The sequence below is a fragment of the Tursiops truncatus genome, chromosome 15 (assembly GCF_011762595.2).
Source record: "Tursiops truncatus isolate mTurTru1 chromosome 15, mTurTru1.mat.Y, whole genome shotgun sequence".
Lineage (NCBI taxonomy): Eukaryota > Metazoa > Chordata > Mammalia > Artiodactyla > Delphinidae > Tursiops > Tursiops truncatus.
In genome coordinates this window covers 49843929-49860887 of record NC_047048.1, presented here as the reverse complement: position 1 = coordinate 49860887, position 16959 = coordinate 49843929, and the positions used below count along the sequence as shown (strand labels likewise).

The window sequence follows — 16959 nt, the reverse complement described above, 5'->3', positions numbered from 1 at the left end:
GACGCAGTGGTTGAGAGTCTGCCTGCCGATGCAGGGGACACGGGTTCGTGCCCTGGTCCGGGAAGATCCCACATGCCACGGAGCGGTTGGGCCCGTGAGCCATGGCCGCTGGGCCTGCGCGTCCGGAGCCTGTGCTCCGCGGCGGGAGAGGCCACAGCGGTGAGAGGCCCGCGTACCAAAAACAAACAAACAAACAAAGAGTCAACTGCAACCTTACTGTGAGTTGAAAATATAACCTTCACTGTAATATGGCTCATAATCTATCTAACAGCAGATATGGTCCTAAAGCCTCACCACAGCCTTCTGTGTGGTCCGCCTGTCCTTTGGGAAAGGAAGGACATATGAGAAGACCAGTGTATGATTAAAAATAATTAGATCACACATGCTTCAGCTTTGGTTGGGTACTTGCTGGAAAACTCTCTCCCCTGTTTTTCTATCTACCTGAACCACTTAGTACCCTCTAAGTGTCCCCAGAGAGGGACTCTCTAATTCTTAGCAGAGTTAGTCAAGCCTGATTTAATATATTTAAGGGGACCGACTGTTTATCAGGTTCAAATAATATAATTTTTAAGATCTAGCTAAAGTTTTCAGAACAAACTTTATGAATGTTGTTTTCAAGTACACATTCTTGACTTTCTAGAAACTTGTTTATTCCATTTACACCTCTGTCTAAATGGGCCTGCTAAGATGAACATCATTAAAAATGTTCTAGGGCTTCCCTGGTGGTGCAGTGGTTGAGAGTGCGCCTGCCGATGCAGGGGACACGGGTTCGTGCCCCGGTCCGGGAAGATGCCACATGCCGCGGAGCGGCTGGGCCCGTGAGCCATGGCCGCTGAGCCTGCGCGTCCGGAGCCTGTGCTCCGCAATGGGAGAGGCCACAGCAGTGAGAGGCCCGCATTCCAAAAAAAAAAAAAAAAAAAGTTCTAAATCATGTGCATTACATTGTTAAGAGAATAGAGATGAATAAATTAAAATTAAATTAAAATGACAGGGTTTGGATAAAGATATTTTTGTCTATTAGAAAAATAGAATCAAAGGTTATCAAATTTCTTTAAAAAATCGTCTTTGACTAAGTAATAATAACTCTTAACACTCATCCAGGGCCTACTTTTTATAAATGATGATACTGAAGGTTTTCACATGCTTAGTCCTTTGAATAATTTTGAGTTAGGTGTTACTGTCCCTGTTTTATAAATAAGGAATCTGGGGTTCAGAAATAAGTGCTTTTCTTTTTTTTCTTTTCCATTATGGTTTATTACAGGATATTTAATATAGTTCTCTGTGCTATACGGTAGGATCTTGTTGTTTCTCCATTCTATGTATACCAGTTTGCATCTGCTAATCCCAAACTCCCAATCCATTCCTCCTCTACTCTCTCCTGCTTGGCAACCACAGGTCTGTTCTCTATGTCTGTGAGTCTGTTTCTGTTTTGTAGATAAGTTCATTTGTGTCATATTTTAGATTCCATATATATGTGATATATATATATATATACCACATCTTCTTTAATCATTCATCTGTCAGTGGACATTTAGGTTGCTTCCGTGTCTTGGCTATAGTAAATAGTGCTGCTGTGAACATAGAGGTGCATGTGTCTTTTTGAATTATAGTCCAGATATATACCCAGAAGTGGGATTGCTGGATCATATGGTAGTTCTATTTTTAAATTTTTGAGGAGCCTCCATACTGTTTTCCATAGTGGCTGCACTGATTTACATTCCCACCAGTAGAGTAGGAGGGTTCCCTTCTTTCCACACCCTCTCCAGCTTTGTTACTTGTAGACTTTTTAATGATGGCCATTCTGACCGGTGTGAGGTGGTACCTCATTGTAGTTTTGATTTGCATTTCTCTAGTAATTAGCGATGTTGAGCATCTTTTCATGTGCCTGTTGGCCATCTGTATGTCTTCTTTGGAGAAATGTCTGTTTAGGTCTTCTGCCCATTTTTTGTTTGGGTTGTTTGTTTTTTTGATATTGAGCTGCATGAGCTGTTTGTATAATAAGTGCTTTTCTTATAATAAAACGAAAATCCCTTAAACTGCACTGTCCGTTACGGTTGCCACTAACTGCAAGTGACTGTTGAGCACTTGGCATGTGGCCAGTCCAAATTGAGGTGCTAGAAACATAAAATACATACCTGACTTGAAAACTTAGGTAAAACACCAAGAGTGTAAATATTTTTATATTGATTGCATGCTGAAATGATAACATGATGGATTTATTGGGTTAAATATTAGTTAAATATTAAATATTAGACATATTAGTTAAATATTAGTTAAATATTAGACATATTAGTAAAATTAATTTCACCTGTTTCTGTTTACCTTTTTATTAGATGCAGCTACTAGAAATTTTAAAATTACATATGTGCTTTGCATTGTATTTCTGTTGGACCGTGCTGCTCTAAAAGTGTCCGTATGCATGATCTAAACGGCAGATAGTTCCACGCACGAGGCTTGAGAGTTATGGCATCCTTCCCATCCTATTCCTTCCTCAACAGCAGCTCTCTCCAGCTTGCTCTTCAGGTTGGAGCAGAGTTTAGCACTTAAGAATTGGGTCCTTATCAATGGAGAACAGACTTGTGGTTGCCAAAGGGAGGTGGGAGGTGGGGAAGGGATGGAGGGGGAATTTGGGGTTAGCATATGCAAACTATTACATATAGAATGGATAAATAAAAAGGTCCTACTATATAGCACAGGGAACTATGTTCAATACCCTGTGATGAACCATAATGGAAAAGGATATGAAAAAGAATGTATATATATGTATAACTGAATCACTTTGCTGTCCCGCAGAAATTAACACAACATTGTAAATCAACTACAATTAAAAAAAAAAAGAATTGGGTCCTTATCACTAAATTTCTTGCTATATTTCTGCTTTTTTATTAGTTGTGGTTGTGTAGGTTGTTGTTGTTGTTATTATTGGTTTTAGGCTTTGCTTCTAAAACATTCAGTTAGCATTAAAGGGAGCTCCCTTTAACCCCTTTGTCCCTACTACATACATACACACACATTTCCCATCCTCTTAATATTGTTGAAAACACAATATTGTTTAGGTCAATATTTAGTGTTTGTTATCATGACTATAAATGCTGAGCTGTCTATGAAATACTTTTTAATTTTTATTTTCTGCATAATTTTTGTTTATCCTGGAATCAGTAATTGCCTTGTATTATTCAGTTGCTTAGCTTTCCGTGCAGCTGTCCTAATTCAATCTCATATTCTGCACTGGTTGTCTAAAATTCATCTGCATGCATGTAGGCACTTCCTGAAGAGGCCTCTCCTGGAGCCTCACAACCGGCTCTGTCCTGGACTGATGGTACTCTGCTTGTCTAGCCCATGAGTCTCATGCAGGGATCTGCTTTCACCAGATCCTGGGGTTTCCTTTGCCTTTTGCCTATCTCAGCCTTCCTTTTTCCTATATCTTCCCTTTTTTTGGGTCAATTTCCTCCTTTTGGTGAAGCACATCTTTAGTAGCTTCCTGAGAAAGAATGCACAGGACATACATTTTTAAAGACCTTGCATGCCTAAAAATGCTTTTACCCCTGCCTCGTGTTTAAATGCATTTGGTGTTTGAAAATAATTTTCTTCAGGTTTTTTAGGCTGTTTTTCCATTGCCTTTTAGATTCCAGAGTTGTTTTGGGTAGTTTGGAGCCAGATATTCTCTTACCACCGATTCTTTTTGTCATCAGTGCCTGAAATGTTACTGTGATATACACCCTTATATGGATCTGCTTCTATCCTGATTTTTACATGTTGGTTCTCCTATACTGGTCCTTTAATTTTTAATTTATTCTCTCTTATTTTTCATCCTCTTTATTTTTGCTGAAGTTTCTGGATGACTTACTCAATATGATCCTCTGGACCTTCTATTTAGTTTTTTAATTTTAGCTATCATAGCTTTAATTTGTTGTTTTCTACAAGTTTCTTTTTTTAAAAAAATTATTGCCTTATAGATGTAGTATCTCCTATCCCACTGATATTAGTGATAGTTTCTTTAAAAATATTTCTTTCTCCTTGCATAGTCTAGGTTTCAGCCAAGTAGTTTTTTTTCTGTTTGTTTTGTTTCCTTTCATGATAGAGTCTTTCCTTACATGCTAGGTGATTCCTGATTGCTTAAGTGTATTTGAGAGTGGAACACTAAAGAGATGGGAGTTAGTTCTGCACACAGATGTGGGGCTTGTGGGTGTGGCCTTCACTTTAGAGCCATCTGTCTTGGCTGTTTGCCTGGGGAACCCCTGATGTCAGTACTTTTAGATCCAGTTCCCTGCATGAGGAGGTTTCAGTCTCCTATTTGGAGACTAAGGCAGGATAGAGGGGTGTGTTAGTCAAGCTTCTCCAGAGAAACAGAAACGATAGAAGATACACACACACACACACACACACGTATATGTATATATATATGTGTATTTATGAAAAGAGTTGGCTCATGAGATTTTGGAGGCCTTGAAGTCCCATGATATACTGTTTGCAAGCTGGAGACTCAGAAAAACCAGTGGTGTGATTCAGTCCAAGTCCAGGAGTGCCAGTGTCCAAGGGCAGGAAAGAAGATGGATGTCCCAAATCAGAGAGATCTTGGATTCACCCTTCCTCTACCTTTTTGTTCTATTTGGGCCCTCAGTGGATTGAATGATGCTCACCCATATTGGGGAGGGCCATCTGCTTTACTCAGTTCACGAATTCAAATGCTAATCTCTTCCAGAAGCATCCTCACAAACGCACCTGAAATAATGTTTACTAATTATCTGGGCATCCCTTAGCCCAGACAAGTCAACACATAAAATTAACCATCACAGGGGGCATGTGGGATGCCCCTTAATTTCTCTCTTTTTCAGTAGGGTACCCCCCACTTTATGCTGCCTGGTGTTCTCCAGACCAGAGATCCTCTGTTTTACCCTCTCCAGAACATAGTTCTCTAGGCTCTGCAAGGTGGGAGAGGGCAGTTGCCTGGTGGAGCTCAGTAAAAGGGAGTAGAAGAACTTGATTCCTTTTTATTGCCAAATAGTATTCCATTGTGTGTATATATCACATTTTGTTAAGTATATAGTGATACAAGCTTACCTCAGGAAACAAGAAAAATCTCAAATATCACATTTTGTTTACCCATTCATCATTTGATGGACATTTGGGTTGTCTCCACTTTTTTGGTTATTATGTATAATGCTGCTATGAAGATTCCTGTATAAATGTTTGTGTGAACATATGTTTTTATTTTCCTTGGGTACATACCTAGGAGTGGAAATGCTGAATCATATGGCAACTCTGTGTTTACCTTTTTGAAGAGCTGCTACACTGTTTTCCAAAGTGGCTGCAACATTTTATATTCTCACCAACCATGTATGAGAGTTCTCATCTATCCATATCTTTGTCAACACTTGTTATTGTTTGTCTTTTGTATTTTGCCATCCTAGTGGGTGTAAAGTGGTATATCATTGTGGTTTTGATTTGTATTTCCTTGATGACTAGTAATTTTGAGCATCTCTTTATGTGCTTATTAGCCATTTGTATGTCTTCTTTGGAGAAATGTCTATTCAAATCCTTTGTTCATTTTTAAATTGGGTTATTCATCTTTTTATTGTTGCTTTAAGGTGTTCTTTATGTTTTCTGGACATGAGTCCCTTATTTGTTGTATGATTTGCAGATATTTTCTCCCATTCTGTGGGTTGTCTTTCAGGTTCTTGATAGTGTCCTTTAAAGCACTGAAGTTTTAAATTTTGATGAAATCTGATTTACCAATTTTTTCTTTTGTGACTTGTGCCTTTGGTATCGTGTCTAAGAAATTATTGCCTTATGCAAGGTCACAAAAATTTATGCCTATGGTTTCTTCTAAGAGTTTATAGTTTTAGCTCTTACATTTAGGTCTTTGATCCATTTTGAGTTAATTTTTGTATATAATGTGATGTAGTGTTCTAGCTTTATTCTTTTGAGTGTGGATACCCAGTTGTAACAGCACCATTTGTAGAAAGGACTGTTTCCCAATTAAATTGTCACAGCACATTGGTTAAAAATCAATTGAACATAACTGTAAGGGTCTGTTTTGGGACTCTCAGTTTTATGCCATTGATCTATGTGTCTGTCTTTTATGCCAGTACCACACTGTCTTGATTACTCTAACTTTGTAGTAAGTGTTCAAATGGGGAAGTATGAATTCTTCAATTTTGTTCTCCTTTTTCAAGATTATTTCGGCTACTATAGATGTATTTTCATATGCATTTTAGGATAAGATTGTCAATTTCTATAAAGTCAGCTGGGGTTTTGATAGAGATTGTGTTATAGATCAATTTGGGGAGTATGGCTATCCTAACAAAATTAAGTGTTAATTTAATCCATGAATATGGGATAACTGTCCATTTACTTAAGTTTTTAATTTCTTTCAATAATAATGTATGGTTTTTGGTGTATAAATCTTGTGGGGTTTTTAAAAAAAAAATTTCCTAAGTATTCTTTCTGATGTTCTTGTAAACAGAATTGTTTTCTTAAATTCATTTCAGGATTACTCATTGCCAGAATGTAGAAATATAATTGACTTTTTAATATATTTACATCTTACAACCTTACTTCGTATACTTTGTAATTCTATTAGTTTTTTTTTTTTTTTTTTTAACTCTTCAGGATTTTCTGCATATAAGAACATGTTATTTGTGATAGGGACAGTTTTATCGCTTCCTTCCCAATCTGGATGCCATTTATTTCTTTTTCTTGCCTAATTGCCCTGGCTAGCACCTCAGTGCAGCACATACAGTGCTGTGTGGAAGTGACAGAGCAGATATCTCTGTTTTTCCCTCTTTGAGGAGGAGGCATTCAGTCGTTCACCATTTAGTATGGTTTTAGCTGTGGGTTTTTCTTAGTGGATTTTATTTTGGTTTTTTTTGGCTGCGCTGTGCGGCTTGTGGGATCTTAGTTCCCCGACCAGGGATTGAACCCAGGCCCTTGGCAGTGAAAGTGCCGAGTCCTTACCACTGAACTGCCAGGGAATTCCCTAGCTGTGGGTTCTTCACAGATGCTCTTTATCAGTTTGAGGATGCTTCCTTCTATTCCTAGTGTGTTGGATTTTTTTTTTTTTTAATTAAAAAAAGTGTTGGATTTTGTCAATTTTTTTCTAAATTTGAGATAATCATGTGTTTTCTCTTTTATTCTATTAATATAGTGTATTATACTGATTTTCAGATGTTAAACCAATCTTATATTCCTGAGATAAATCTAATGTCATGGTGTATAATCCTTTTTATATGTTGCTAGCTTTGGTTTGTAGTATTTTGTTGAATACTAGTGTGTAGTTTTCCTTTCTTGCGATGTTTCTGTTTGGTATTGGTATCAGGATGTAACTGGCCTCTTAGAATGATTTGAGTTTTTCTTATGCTTCTTTTAAAGAGTCTGTGAAAGATTGGTATTAATTGTTCTTTAAACATTTGGTAGAATACATCTGGGCCTGTGCTTTTCTTTGTGGGCAGTTCGTAAACTGTTAATTCAATATAATATTTTTGTTAAGACCAGTTATAAGTGAACATTCATCTTGTAAGAATACCTGTTGATATTTGATTATTCAGCCAACCTTTCTCTTATATAATATACAAATCGAAAGAAATTTTGATATACCTACTTTTTAACTTTCTTTTTTCTTCTGTTAAAGGTCTGTAATTACTCTGGAATCAGTAAGCCATGGCGTCAAAGAAATTTGCTGTTAAGGTAAGTAATGCTTAATAGCTTTCTTTAAAATGATTAATCACTTTCTAATATAACTGAATCCTGTGTTAATTGAAAACAGTAGCCCTGAACTTTCCTTCTACTCTTCAGATTTGGGACACTACTGAAAATTTGAAGTAGGTGATTGAAAATTTGCATGTTAAGAATGAGATGGGGGAGAAAATGAATAGTTCATATGGTCATGGGAGTTTCTTGCTTAAAGTCTTTTGTAAGATGCCTTTGGGACATAACTTGGTCCTTAATGTTAGAAAGTATTATTCACATTGTATGTCCATGGCGTCATTTTTGATTATGACAAAGCATGTAAAAGTAAAGAAGCAGGCAGCAAATGCTGCGCCTGGGTGAATGCCAGGAGCGAGTTCTCCTGCCTGGCTGCCCTCTTTTGCTTTTCTCTTGTAAGCATCTCTTCTCTATCCCTTGATGGCTGGGTCCCAGACCTTCTCAGTTGTGGAGGAACGGGAGGGTCACCTGTGAGGGGTGGTGGGGAAGGAGAGGGGAAGAATTGGTAGTGAGTACAGTCGACCCTCCAGGTTCTGCATCCAAGAGTCCTGCATCCAACTAGCTGCAGATCCAGTCTCGAGAGGAACCATTGTATGAAGGATGCTTCACATATGCCTGTTCTTTAGGGCATTTTCCCTGTGCTAGTGTTTAATTAAGCAGAAATTCAAAACACCGAAACAGAGAAATCATAGTGATTAACCAGATCAGATACTGTTTAGTGTTGTAGTCGTATCTTATCTTTACCAAGTCAGTGCTTTAGATTTACAACATATTTATAAATTTCATTATTCACAGTTATTTCTAGTATCTGTATATTCTATATGTAGTATTCCTCTCTGTGAGAGATTATAAGTGGTGAATTTTCACAATCTGTCTGTCTAAAAATGTCTTTTGGTTTTCCTCTAGAAAGTAAAGTTTGTTTTAGAATTTTAGGTTGCACATCAGTTCCTCTCAGCACTTTAAAGGTATTTTTCCATTGTCTTTTGAAATCTCTTATTGCAACTGAGAAATGTTTTAATTATCAGTTGATGCTTTAAAACCACCTTAAAACGTAGTGACTTAAAACAGAAGCCATTTTATTCTCTCTCAGGATTCTGTAGGTCGCCTGGTATCAGTTGGGCGGTTTCTCCTCTTGATGTTGGCTGGGGCTGCAGTCATCTGGGGACTGAGTTCAGCCTGGCCGCGCATGTGGCTGGCCGTTGATCCTGGCTGTGCTTGGAATCTCACCTGGGGCTGTTAATTGTTGTCCTCAGTTCTCATTCAGGTGGCTACTCTGTGTGGCTTGGGCTCCTCTCCTGGCTTGGTGGCTGAGTTTTGAGGGATGGTGTCCCAGAGCAAAAGTTGCGAGAAGAAAAAAGTGTAATTTGTCCGTGCCTTGAAGGCCTGAGCTCAGAATCCCACGTGCGTTTCCTCTGCATTCTGTTGGTCAGAGCACTCAGAGGGTCAGCTCCAGGGAAGCTGCAACTCTCCGTGGGAGAAGCAGCTTGTGCTTACAGGGAGGGGGAGAATCTGGGGTGCATCTGTGGAGACTAGTCAGCAAAGAAGTCTACTGTCAGCCCATCGTGATTTCTTTCTTTGTTATCTTGCTTATCAAGATATCTTGGTTCTCTTTGGTTGCTCTTAAGATTTTGTGTCTTTGATATTCTATAGTTTCACTGTGAAATCTTGAGATACAAGATAAATCTTTTTATATAAATCTTTTTATTTATATAAATAAATCTTTTTATTTATCTGGCTTGGGATGCAATGTACATCTTCATTTGGAAGAGTCAAGTCTTTCATCAGTTTTGGAAAATTTCGACCTTTTTCTCTTCAAGTACTGCTCCTCTCTGTTCTCTCTGATCTCTTCTTCTGGAACTCTTATACGAAGTTTGTTGAATAGTCCCACGTAACTGTTTATTATGTGCTAGAGGGTGATGTTAACTCATCCAGGACTGAGCGCCTGCAGGCTGTCTGCTCAGAAAAGGACTGGGCCTCTAGCAAAGCTTCGCCCAAACTGGCTGTGGTCCATTCGGATAGACAATCCTCGTCAGCCGCAAAGCTTAGACCCTAGGCCCCTAATTATGCCAGAGCTGGGTCAATTGATTTCCAAGACATACATACTGATGTGGTAAATTCTGCTACGAGATTGCCTGATCTCACAGCTGCACCAGCAAGACTTGGAACCTAACTCCCAGGTCATGCCAGGTGGGGGAGTGACCCCAACCATGGGTGTCAAGCCAGCAGGTTAGGGATAGTCAGAGTTCTGACACATTATATGGAAGATTCTACACATCATGTTGTGTTGGTGTCCCTGCTTCTGTCTGATCACACAGGCAAGGAACAAGTGCTTTCCTAATCATGCAGTTTAAAAGGCCCACAACCCAAGCAGTGGGATCCCATTCTGAAGGTCTGACATCCCGCCCAGCCAGATTGCTGTGCACTGCCCTAGGGTGTCATGGGCAACAGGGGACATGCACACCTGCTCTTGCTGCAGTCACCGCGCGCCCGCTCTGATGAACTCTGCTTGGCCATTTTCCGTTTCCTTTTTCTCTTCTCTTTATGTCTGTATGTTGCATTCAGAGTGCTTTTTATCAGATCTCTTCCAGTTTACTAAAAGCTTGTCATCAGTATTTATTCTCCTTTTTAATCTGTATTTATTCTATTCTTTGTTTATTTTTAGTGACTGTATTTTTCATTTGAGAATTTATGTTTGTTTTATTTTAATTCAAATTCTACCAGTTCTTTTTTTATATATATACTTGCCCCTTTTTTCAATATGTTTCCATATCCTTCTTTTATCTCCTTCATAATCTTAAAGTAGTTTATTTTATAGCCTCTTTTAGATTGTTCTGTTATTTCCACTGTTATTTACTAAGTGTGAAATACACGGGTGGAAAGACCTATGAGCTCAGCCCTGCAGAGCAGTGGAGCGGTTTCAAGTTTACTTCTGCTGGAGCCATTGGCATTTTGGTGGTTTTGGACCAGGTTTATATTCATTTCAGGGCTTGGGATTCCACCACCTTGTGGGTAGTCTGACTTTGCAACCCACAACTGAGTATGGCACAAGCTTAGTGTTTTTAGTATTTTCCAGTATTTTCCTTGCTGTTCTCCCTCCCCTGCTCCCCACCCCCCGCCCCTGCCAAAGCCCTGGGTGGATGGCAGGCTTCCATGCTGCTTCCCTTGGTCAGCGAGCAGAGATTTTTTTTGCATTTTCATGAAACCCACAGTTTCTCAAGAGGATGAAGGAAAAGCTCTCTTGAATAGCTCCTGTTCCAAGAGATTGTGGACAAACTTACCCATACAAACCCAAAGAGTATTATATGAGGATATCTACAAATTGAGTACTTATTTCTGTGTCAAGCTTTGTCTTATGTGCTAAGCTGATACAAAGAACTGAAAGTTGAAGTTCTTCACAACTCCGGACTTAACTGGAATGAGTTTATTCCCAACTCCTCTCTCTCTCCTACCCTTTTTAGGCATTAGGATGCCATCTCTCAGCTATCTTGGCTTCCAAATATTCTGACAACTAGGCTTGAACCTTCCAAATGGGTGATTATATTTTTTCCAGCTTGATTGAAATATCATTGACATATAACATTGTGTAAGTCTAAGGTGTACAATATGTTGATTTGATAAATGTATAAATTGCAAAATGTTTACCACAGTAATTTTAGTTAACACGTCCTTCACTTCACATAATTACCATTTTGTTGTTGTCATGGTGAAAACATTAGAGCTTTACTCTCAAGTATACAGTACAGTGTTGCTAACTCTAGTCACCATGCTGTACATTACATCCCTGGAACTTACTCATCTTATAACTAAAAGTTTGTACCCTTCAACCAACATCACCCCATTTACCCCATCCCTCAGCCCCTGGCAACTACCATTCTACTCTGTTTCTATGAATTTGATGTTTTAAGATTCCACATATAAGTGAAATCATACAGTATTTATTTGTCTTTCTCTGTCTGAGTTACTACACTTAGTATAATGTCCTCAAGGTCTATCTGTGTTGCTGCAAATGGCAGAATTTCCTTTTTATGGCTGAATAATATTCCATTGCATGTGTATACCATATTTTCTTTATTCATTCATCTGTCAGTAGACACTTAGGTTGTTTCCATGTCTTGGCTATTGTGAATAATGCTGCAGTGAACACGGAGTGCAGATATCTCTTCAAGATAGTGATTTCATATCCTTCAGATATATACCCAGAAGTGGGATTGCTGGATCATGTGGCAGTTCTACTTTAAAATTTTTGATTAACCTCCATAATGTTTTCTATAGTGGCTGCACCAATTTACATTCCCACCAACCATGCACCAGAGTTCCCTTTTCTCTACAGTCTCACCAGTATTTATCTCTTGTCTTTTTCATAATAGCTATTCTAACAGGTGTGAGGTGATATCTCATTGTGGTTTTGATTTGCCTTTCCAAAGGAATGATACTGATTAGTGCTGATAGGGATTTGTTATTTTTAGTAGTCTTTTCAGAGAACCAAATTCAGGTTTCATTTTATTTTCCTGTAGCATACTTGTTTTCTATTTTATTGATTTCTTTATTATTTCCTTCCTTCTACATTCTTTGAGCAAATTTGTCCTTTTTTCAACTTCTTAAGGGGGAAGGTTAAATCATTGATTTTGGAACCGTTCTTCTTTTCTAGTATATGCACTTAAAGCTATGAATTTCTCTCTAAGTACCTACTTGACTTGTATCCTCTTGTTTTGATAGAGATGCTGTTAAAGTGGGAATTTTGCTTCCATTCAAATCAAAATATTTTCTAATTTTCATTGTGTTTCATTTTTGTTTATGGCTTATTCAGATGTATAGTGTATAGTTTCTAAGTTTTTGGAAATTTTCTAATAATCATTTTGTTATTAGCATAATCATTTTGTTTAGCGTAATTCCTCTATTGATATTTTGGTTAATGTTCTATAAACACTTGAAAAAAGTGTTGCTTGTCAGGTGCATTGAACTGTGTATCCGACTCAAGTCAGGTTTGTTGATTCTGTTGTAAAAAATCTGCTTTGTGTTTGCTCATATTTTGTCCACTTGTTTGATCAGTTGAGAGAGGCGTGTTAAAATCTCCAACTATGGTTTTAGATTTGTATATTTGTCCTTTTATTGATCTTGGCTTTGTATATCTTAAGGCTATATTAGCACATATATACAAATTTATGATTGTTCTTTCTGTTGAATAGAATCTTTAATTATTATGAAATATCTCTTTTTATTTCTAGTCATACTTAACCTAAAGTCTACTTGTCTGATATAAGTAGGGCCTGCATCTGGCATCCCCCAACCAGATATCTAAGTCCCCCACTGGATTCCTGAAGCCCAGCAGTCAGTAAGTTCCACCCATGTACAGAAACTTTCCAGTCAGAGATTTATTGTCTGTTCTTAATTATGAATGGACAAAAGATACCACCAGAGATTTAAGGAAAACTTGAGAAACAGAAAACCAGAGAACTGAAAAAGAGAGAGAAAAGCAAATGAGCAAAACTGGAGGATCAGAGAGATTCTAGTAAGCAAGAAAAGACTTTTAAAAACATTATAATTAGTATCCTCAAAGCAAAAAAGGAAACTATTATAACCATGTGACACGTTCAGGATTTTATGAATAAGGGAAATTCCTGAAAATAGGTAAGAGCTCTTGTAAATTAAAAATATGATAGAAATAAAAATTTAGTAAAGTATGGGAAGATGGATAAGGAATACTGCCCAGAAAGTAGAGCAAAAAGATAATAGTTAAAAAAGTGGGAAGATAATACAAGAAAATTTGAGGTGTACAGTATTGATATGAAAAATTGATTTTGAAAAACAAATTGATATGAAATTGATATGAAAAAGTTCTAGAAAGGAAAACAAAGAAGATGGTGGAGAGGAAAATTATGAAAGAAGTAATACGATAAAATTACTAGAAATGATGGCACAAAGTTACTATTTGAAAGTTTCTGTGAGAGTGCACCTAAAAAAGGCAAGGAAAACAAGTTGTACTAAGGTGCATCATCCTAAAATTTCATAACACCGGAAATTCAGAGAAGATCCTAGAAGAAAATCAGATCACATACAGAGGATCAGATTCAGAACCGCCTTCTCAGCAGCTATAGTTGTGGACAGGGGAACAATTCCTTAGATATTCTGAGGATAATAGTTTCTGATCTTGGGTGGCCTCGGCCTGCAGCAGCTTGAAGCAGGGTTTTGGTTCCCCGGCCAGAGATTGAGGTCGGGTTGCGGCAGTGAAGCACAGAAACCTAGCCACTAGACCAGTGGTCAGTGACAAGGCCCTGGCCCTTTGGCTTTGCAGAAGAGTTCCTACAAAGACGGAAAGTAGTGAAACAAGTAAAGTGTTTATTAGGAGAAAAAAAAAAAGAGTAGAGGATGTGTGGATAGACACACGGGCGGGCGGACTCAGAGAGAGTCGCGCCCTCGTGGTAGTTTGAATCACTTTTATGGGGCATTTCTTCCAGGTTTCCTTTGGTCTATCACTTTGCTTTGCCTGGTTCTGAGTCCGTATTTGGAACATCTCAGGATCCTCCCATGTGTGCGCGCGCATCTCTCAGCCAAGATGGATTCCACCGAAGAGGCCTATGGGTAGTTGGCCTCTTACTGTGGGGTGGCTCCTCCCTCCTTTTTTGACCTCCAAGGAGCTTTCTAGCCCAGCAAGTTTCCTTGACTTGGAGAATGAGAAATATGTGGTCTCTTATCTTCTATCTGGGCAGGGCCCAGCCTCTTCTCTCAATTGTCCTGCTATTCTCATCTTGGAGTATCGGTTCACAGGGAACAAATCTCCAATTGCTTACCCTGGGGGGTGGGGGGAGGGGCTTGTGGCCCATCTACCTCCTGCCTCAGTTTCCAGCCCTGAATGCTTTTCACAGCTCAACTTTCAATCACATGTTAAGGTGGAATAGAGGCATTTTCAGACTTGCAAAGGCTAAAAGAGATTTTCTTCTAATGTACCCTATTTTAGGAAGGATATGATTTTTCCCAGATGGGACGGTGAGCAGAGGAAGGGTGAGATTGGGATCCAGGAAATAGGGAATCCAGCAGGTGAGGGCCTAAGCAAATCCCATGATGATCAGTTGCTTAGAGAGTAACCAGTCCAATTGGAACAGGACAGATGGTTCTATGAAAGATGTCTCCAACAAAAAAGGAAATGAATAAAATACCACATGTACTTAAATGTATTGAGAGGAGTTTCTGTAGGTCAGAGTGTGGGAATGATTTAGTGGTAGGAATATGGGAAACTATTCCTTAATTCTAAGCAAACAAAAGATTATGCAAGATAGAAAAGTAAGCATGGTATAACTACATGGCTCAGCTTTGAACACTTCATATGTTGAGATCTTCAAATTTTGGAAGCCTGGGGAAGGAGATGTGTGAGCGGGTGGGTTGCAAACATTATGTTTTCATTTTCCATGGATAGTGTTTAAATCTGAAATAAAAGATTACAGTATAAACAAAATATTTAGAACGATTTAGTAAATACCAGATGACATAGATGAAGTTCTGTGTGGTGTCTCCTGGTGAGTGAAAGTTGGGTTGAGGGTGGAACCAGGATGGGGAAGAAGAGGACTGTTTTTGATAGGTCATTTTAATCTGTGTATATGGATTACTATGATAAAAAAAATCACATGAATAAAAGTTAAAAGGAATTAACTTATGCAAATTTTCATATAGATGCATTTACTTTTGACCATCTGGGTTGAAAAATACTTGGATAGAGCACGGTTTCCAAGCTAACAGAAAAGCAGGTGAATACCAACAATTTGCCACTTGCATCTCAGTTGTTTATTCTGAGACTTTCCTTGGAATGGTATTAATTATCCCTGCAAACAAGTTATTCTTGTTCAAATGAAGAAAGGTCTTCTGACCTTCCTGCATAGAAGAGGGCTTTTTAAAAACAAAGCGAAACAAAACAAAACAAAACAAAACAAAAACACTGCTGTGACCCTGGCCTTCACCTCTTTCTTATAACTGCCTCCTAGGCCAGAATTTCAGGAAATGGCAGTGGTGTATGAGATAAGTCCTTGGAACCCCAGCTTTCAGGGTCTCTTGACTTCTGGGCCACTGCAGCCCAGGGCAGGAGGATGTGTCCTAAACTCCAGTGAAGGCTTTCTCAGCTTAAAGTAGTAGTGGCAGCAGGCTCCTCCGTGATCCTAATTCTAGCTCTGCACCCACCCCAGTGTTTTAGAACTTCCATAATTATAAGTTCTTTAGGGAACAAGGGGTCAGAAAGTTACACCCCACAGATGAGCTGCTTGTTTCTGTAAATAAAGTTTTATTGGAACACAGACACTCCCATTTGTTTATATATTGTGCCTGGCTGCTTTTACGCTACAATGGCAGAGTTGAATAGTTGCAACAAAGACCTTATTGTGTGCAAAGTCTGAAATATTTATATATTACATAAGCAGATTTAAGTATATAAATATATCTCTTAAAGCACATCTCAATTCCTACTGGCCATGTTTCAACTGCTTAGAGGCACACATAGGTAGTAGTAGTAGTAGCAGCTGAATTGGACAGCATGGGTCTGAATCAGTGCATCCTTCTGTACTCTTGCTTCCTTGCACCTTGTCAGAGTAAGCTTTCAATGAAGTTTACCTTGGGTTAAACCGGCTGCAAGGGCACGGTAAATTAGGAAGGTCAAGGCAACTCCATTTCCTTTGCAAGTAGAAGCAAGAAATAGACATGGATATATAATGTATTAAAGTTTAGTAAGAAGAAAATAAATTTAAATAATAAATTATTGTTGAAGCTATCAAATCAGTATTCATGGTATCTACTTCTGAAAAGTTTATGGATCCATTCCCCGCTTCACAGGTGTTTTAAAAGTGTTGCCAGGTCTCACTCCCATGCAATTACAGTTACAATCTTATGATTTAAAATTTTCGACTTGGGTTCCAGCAGAGCAGTACTGTGTTCCGACTTCATTGTCTGTCTTTGTTTGTAGATCATTTCCTCTGCTTCCTGCATCTGTTTTCTTGGATTAGTTAGGTATTACACCAAAGTCTAGAATTCTTTCGGCTACAAAGCTTGCTCTGCTGCTTTCCCTTCCCACAGCCCACTTTATTGTGGGTGGGAAAATTTTTGTTGGGAGGGCTTGATTAATTAGAAGGGATTCATGGCTTCCCTAGCAGGAAGATTACAGAGCCTGGCTTAGTGACAGGCCAATCGGTACTTAAGGAAAAACTCAGACCAGCCAGATTTCCCTGGAATGTGGATCTGGCTTTGTCTTCTTCCACAGGGAGTGTGTAATGACCTTCT

General features: G+C 38.6%; 1 protein-coding gene across 1 annotated transcript in view; it reads left to right on the top strand.

The window, feature by feature from the left end:
* Positions 1–16959, top strand: part of SLX4IP (SLX4 interacting protein) — a 197214-nt gene that overhangs the window by 10791 nt on the left and 169464 nt on the right. The window contains 1 exon segment of the mRNA XM_073792660.1: positions 7631–7686. Coding sequence (XP_073648761.1) covers positions 7660–7686 — 27 coding nt within the window. The 5' untranslated portion in view covers positions 7631–7659.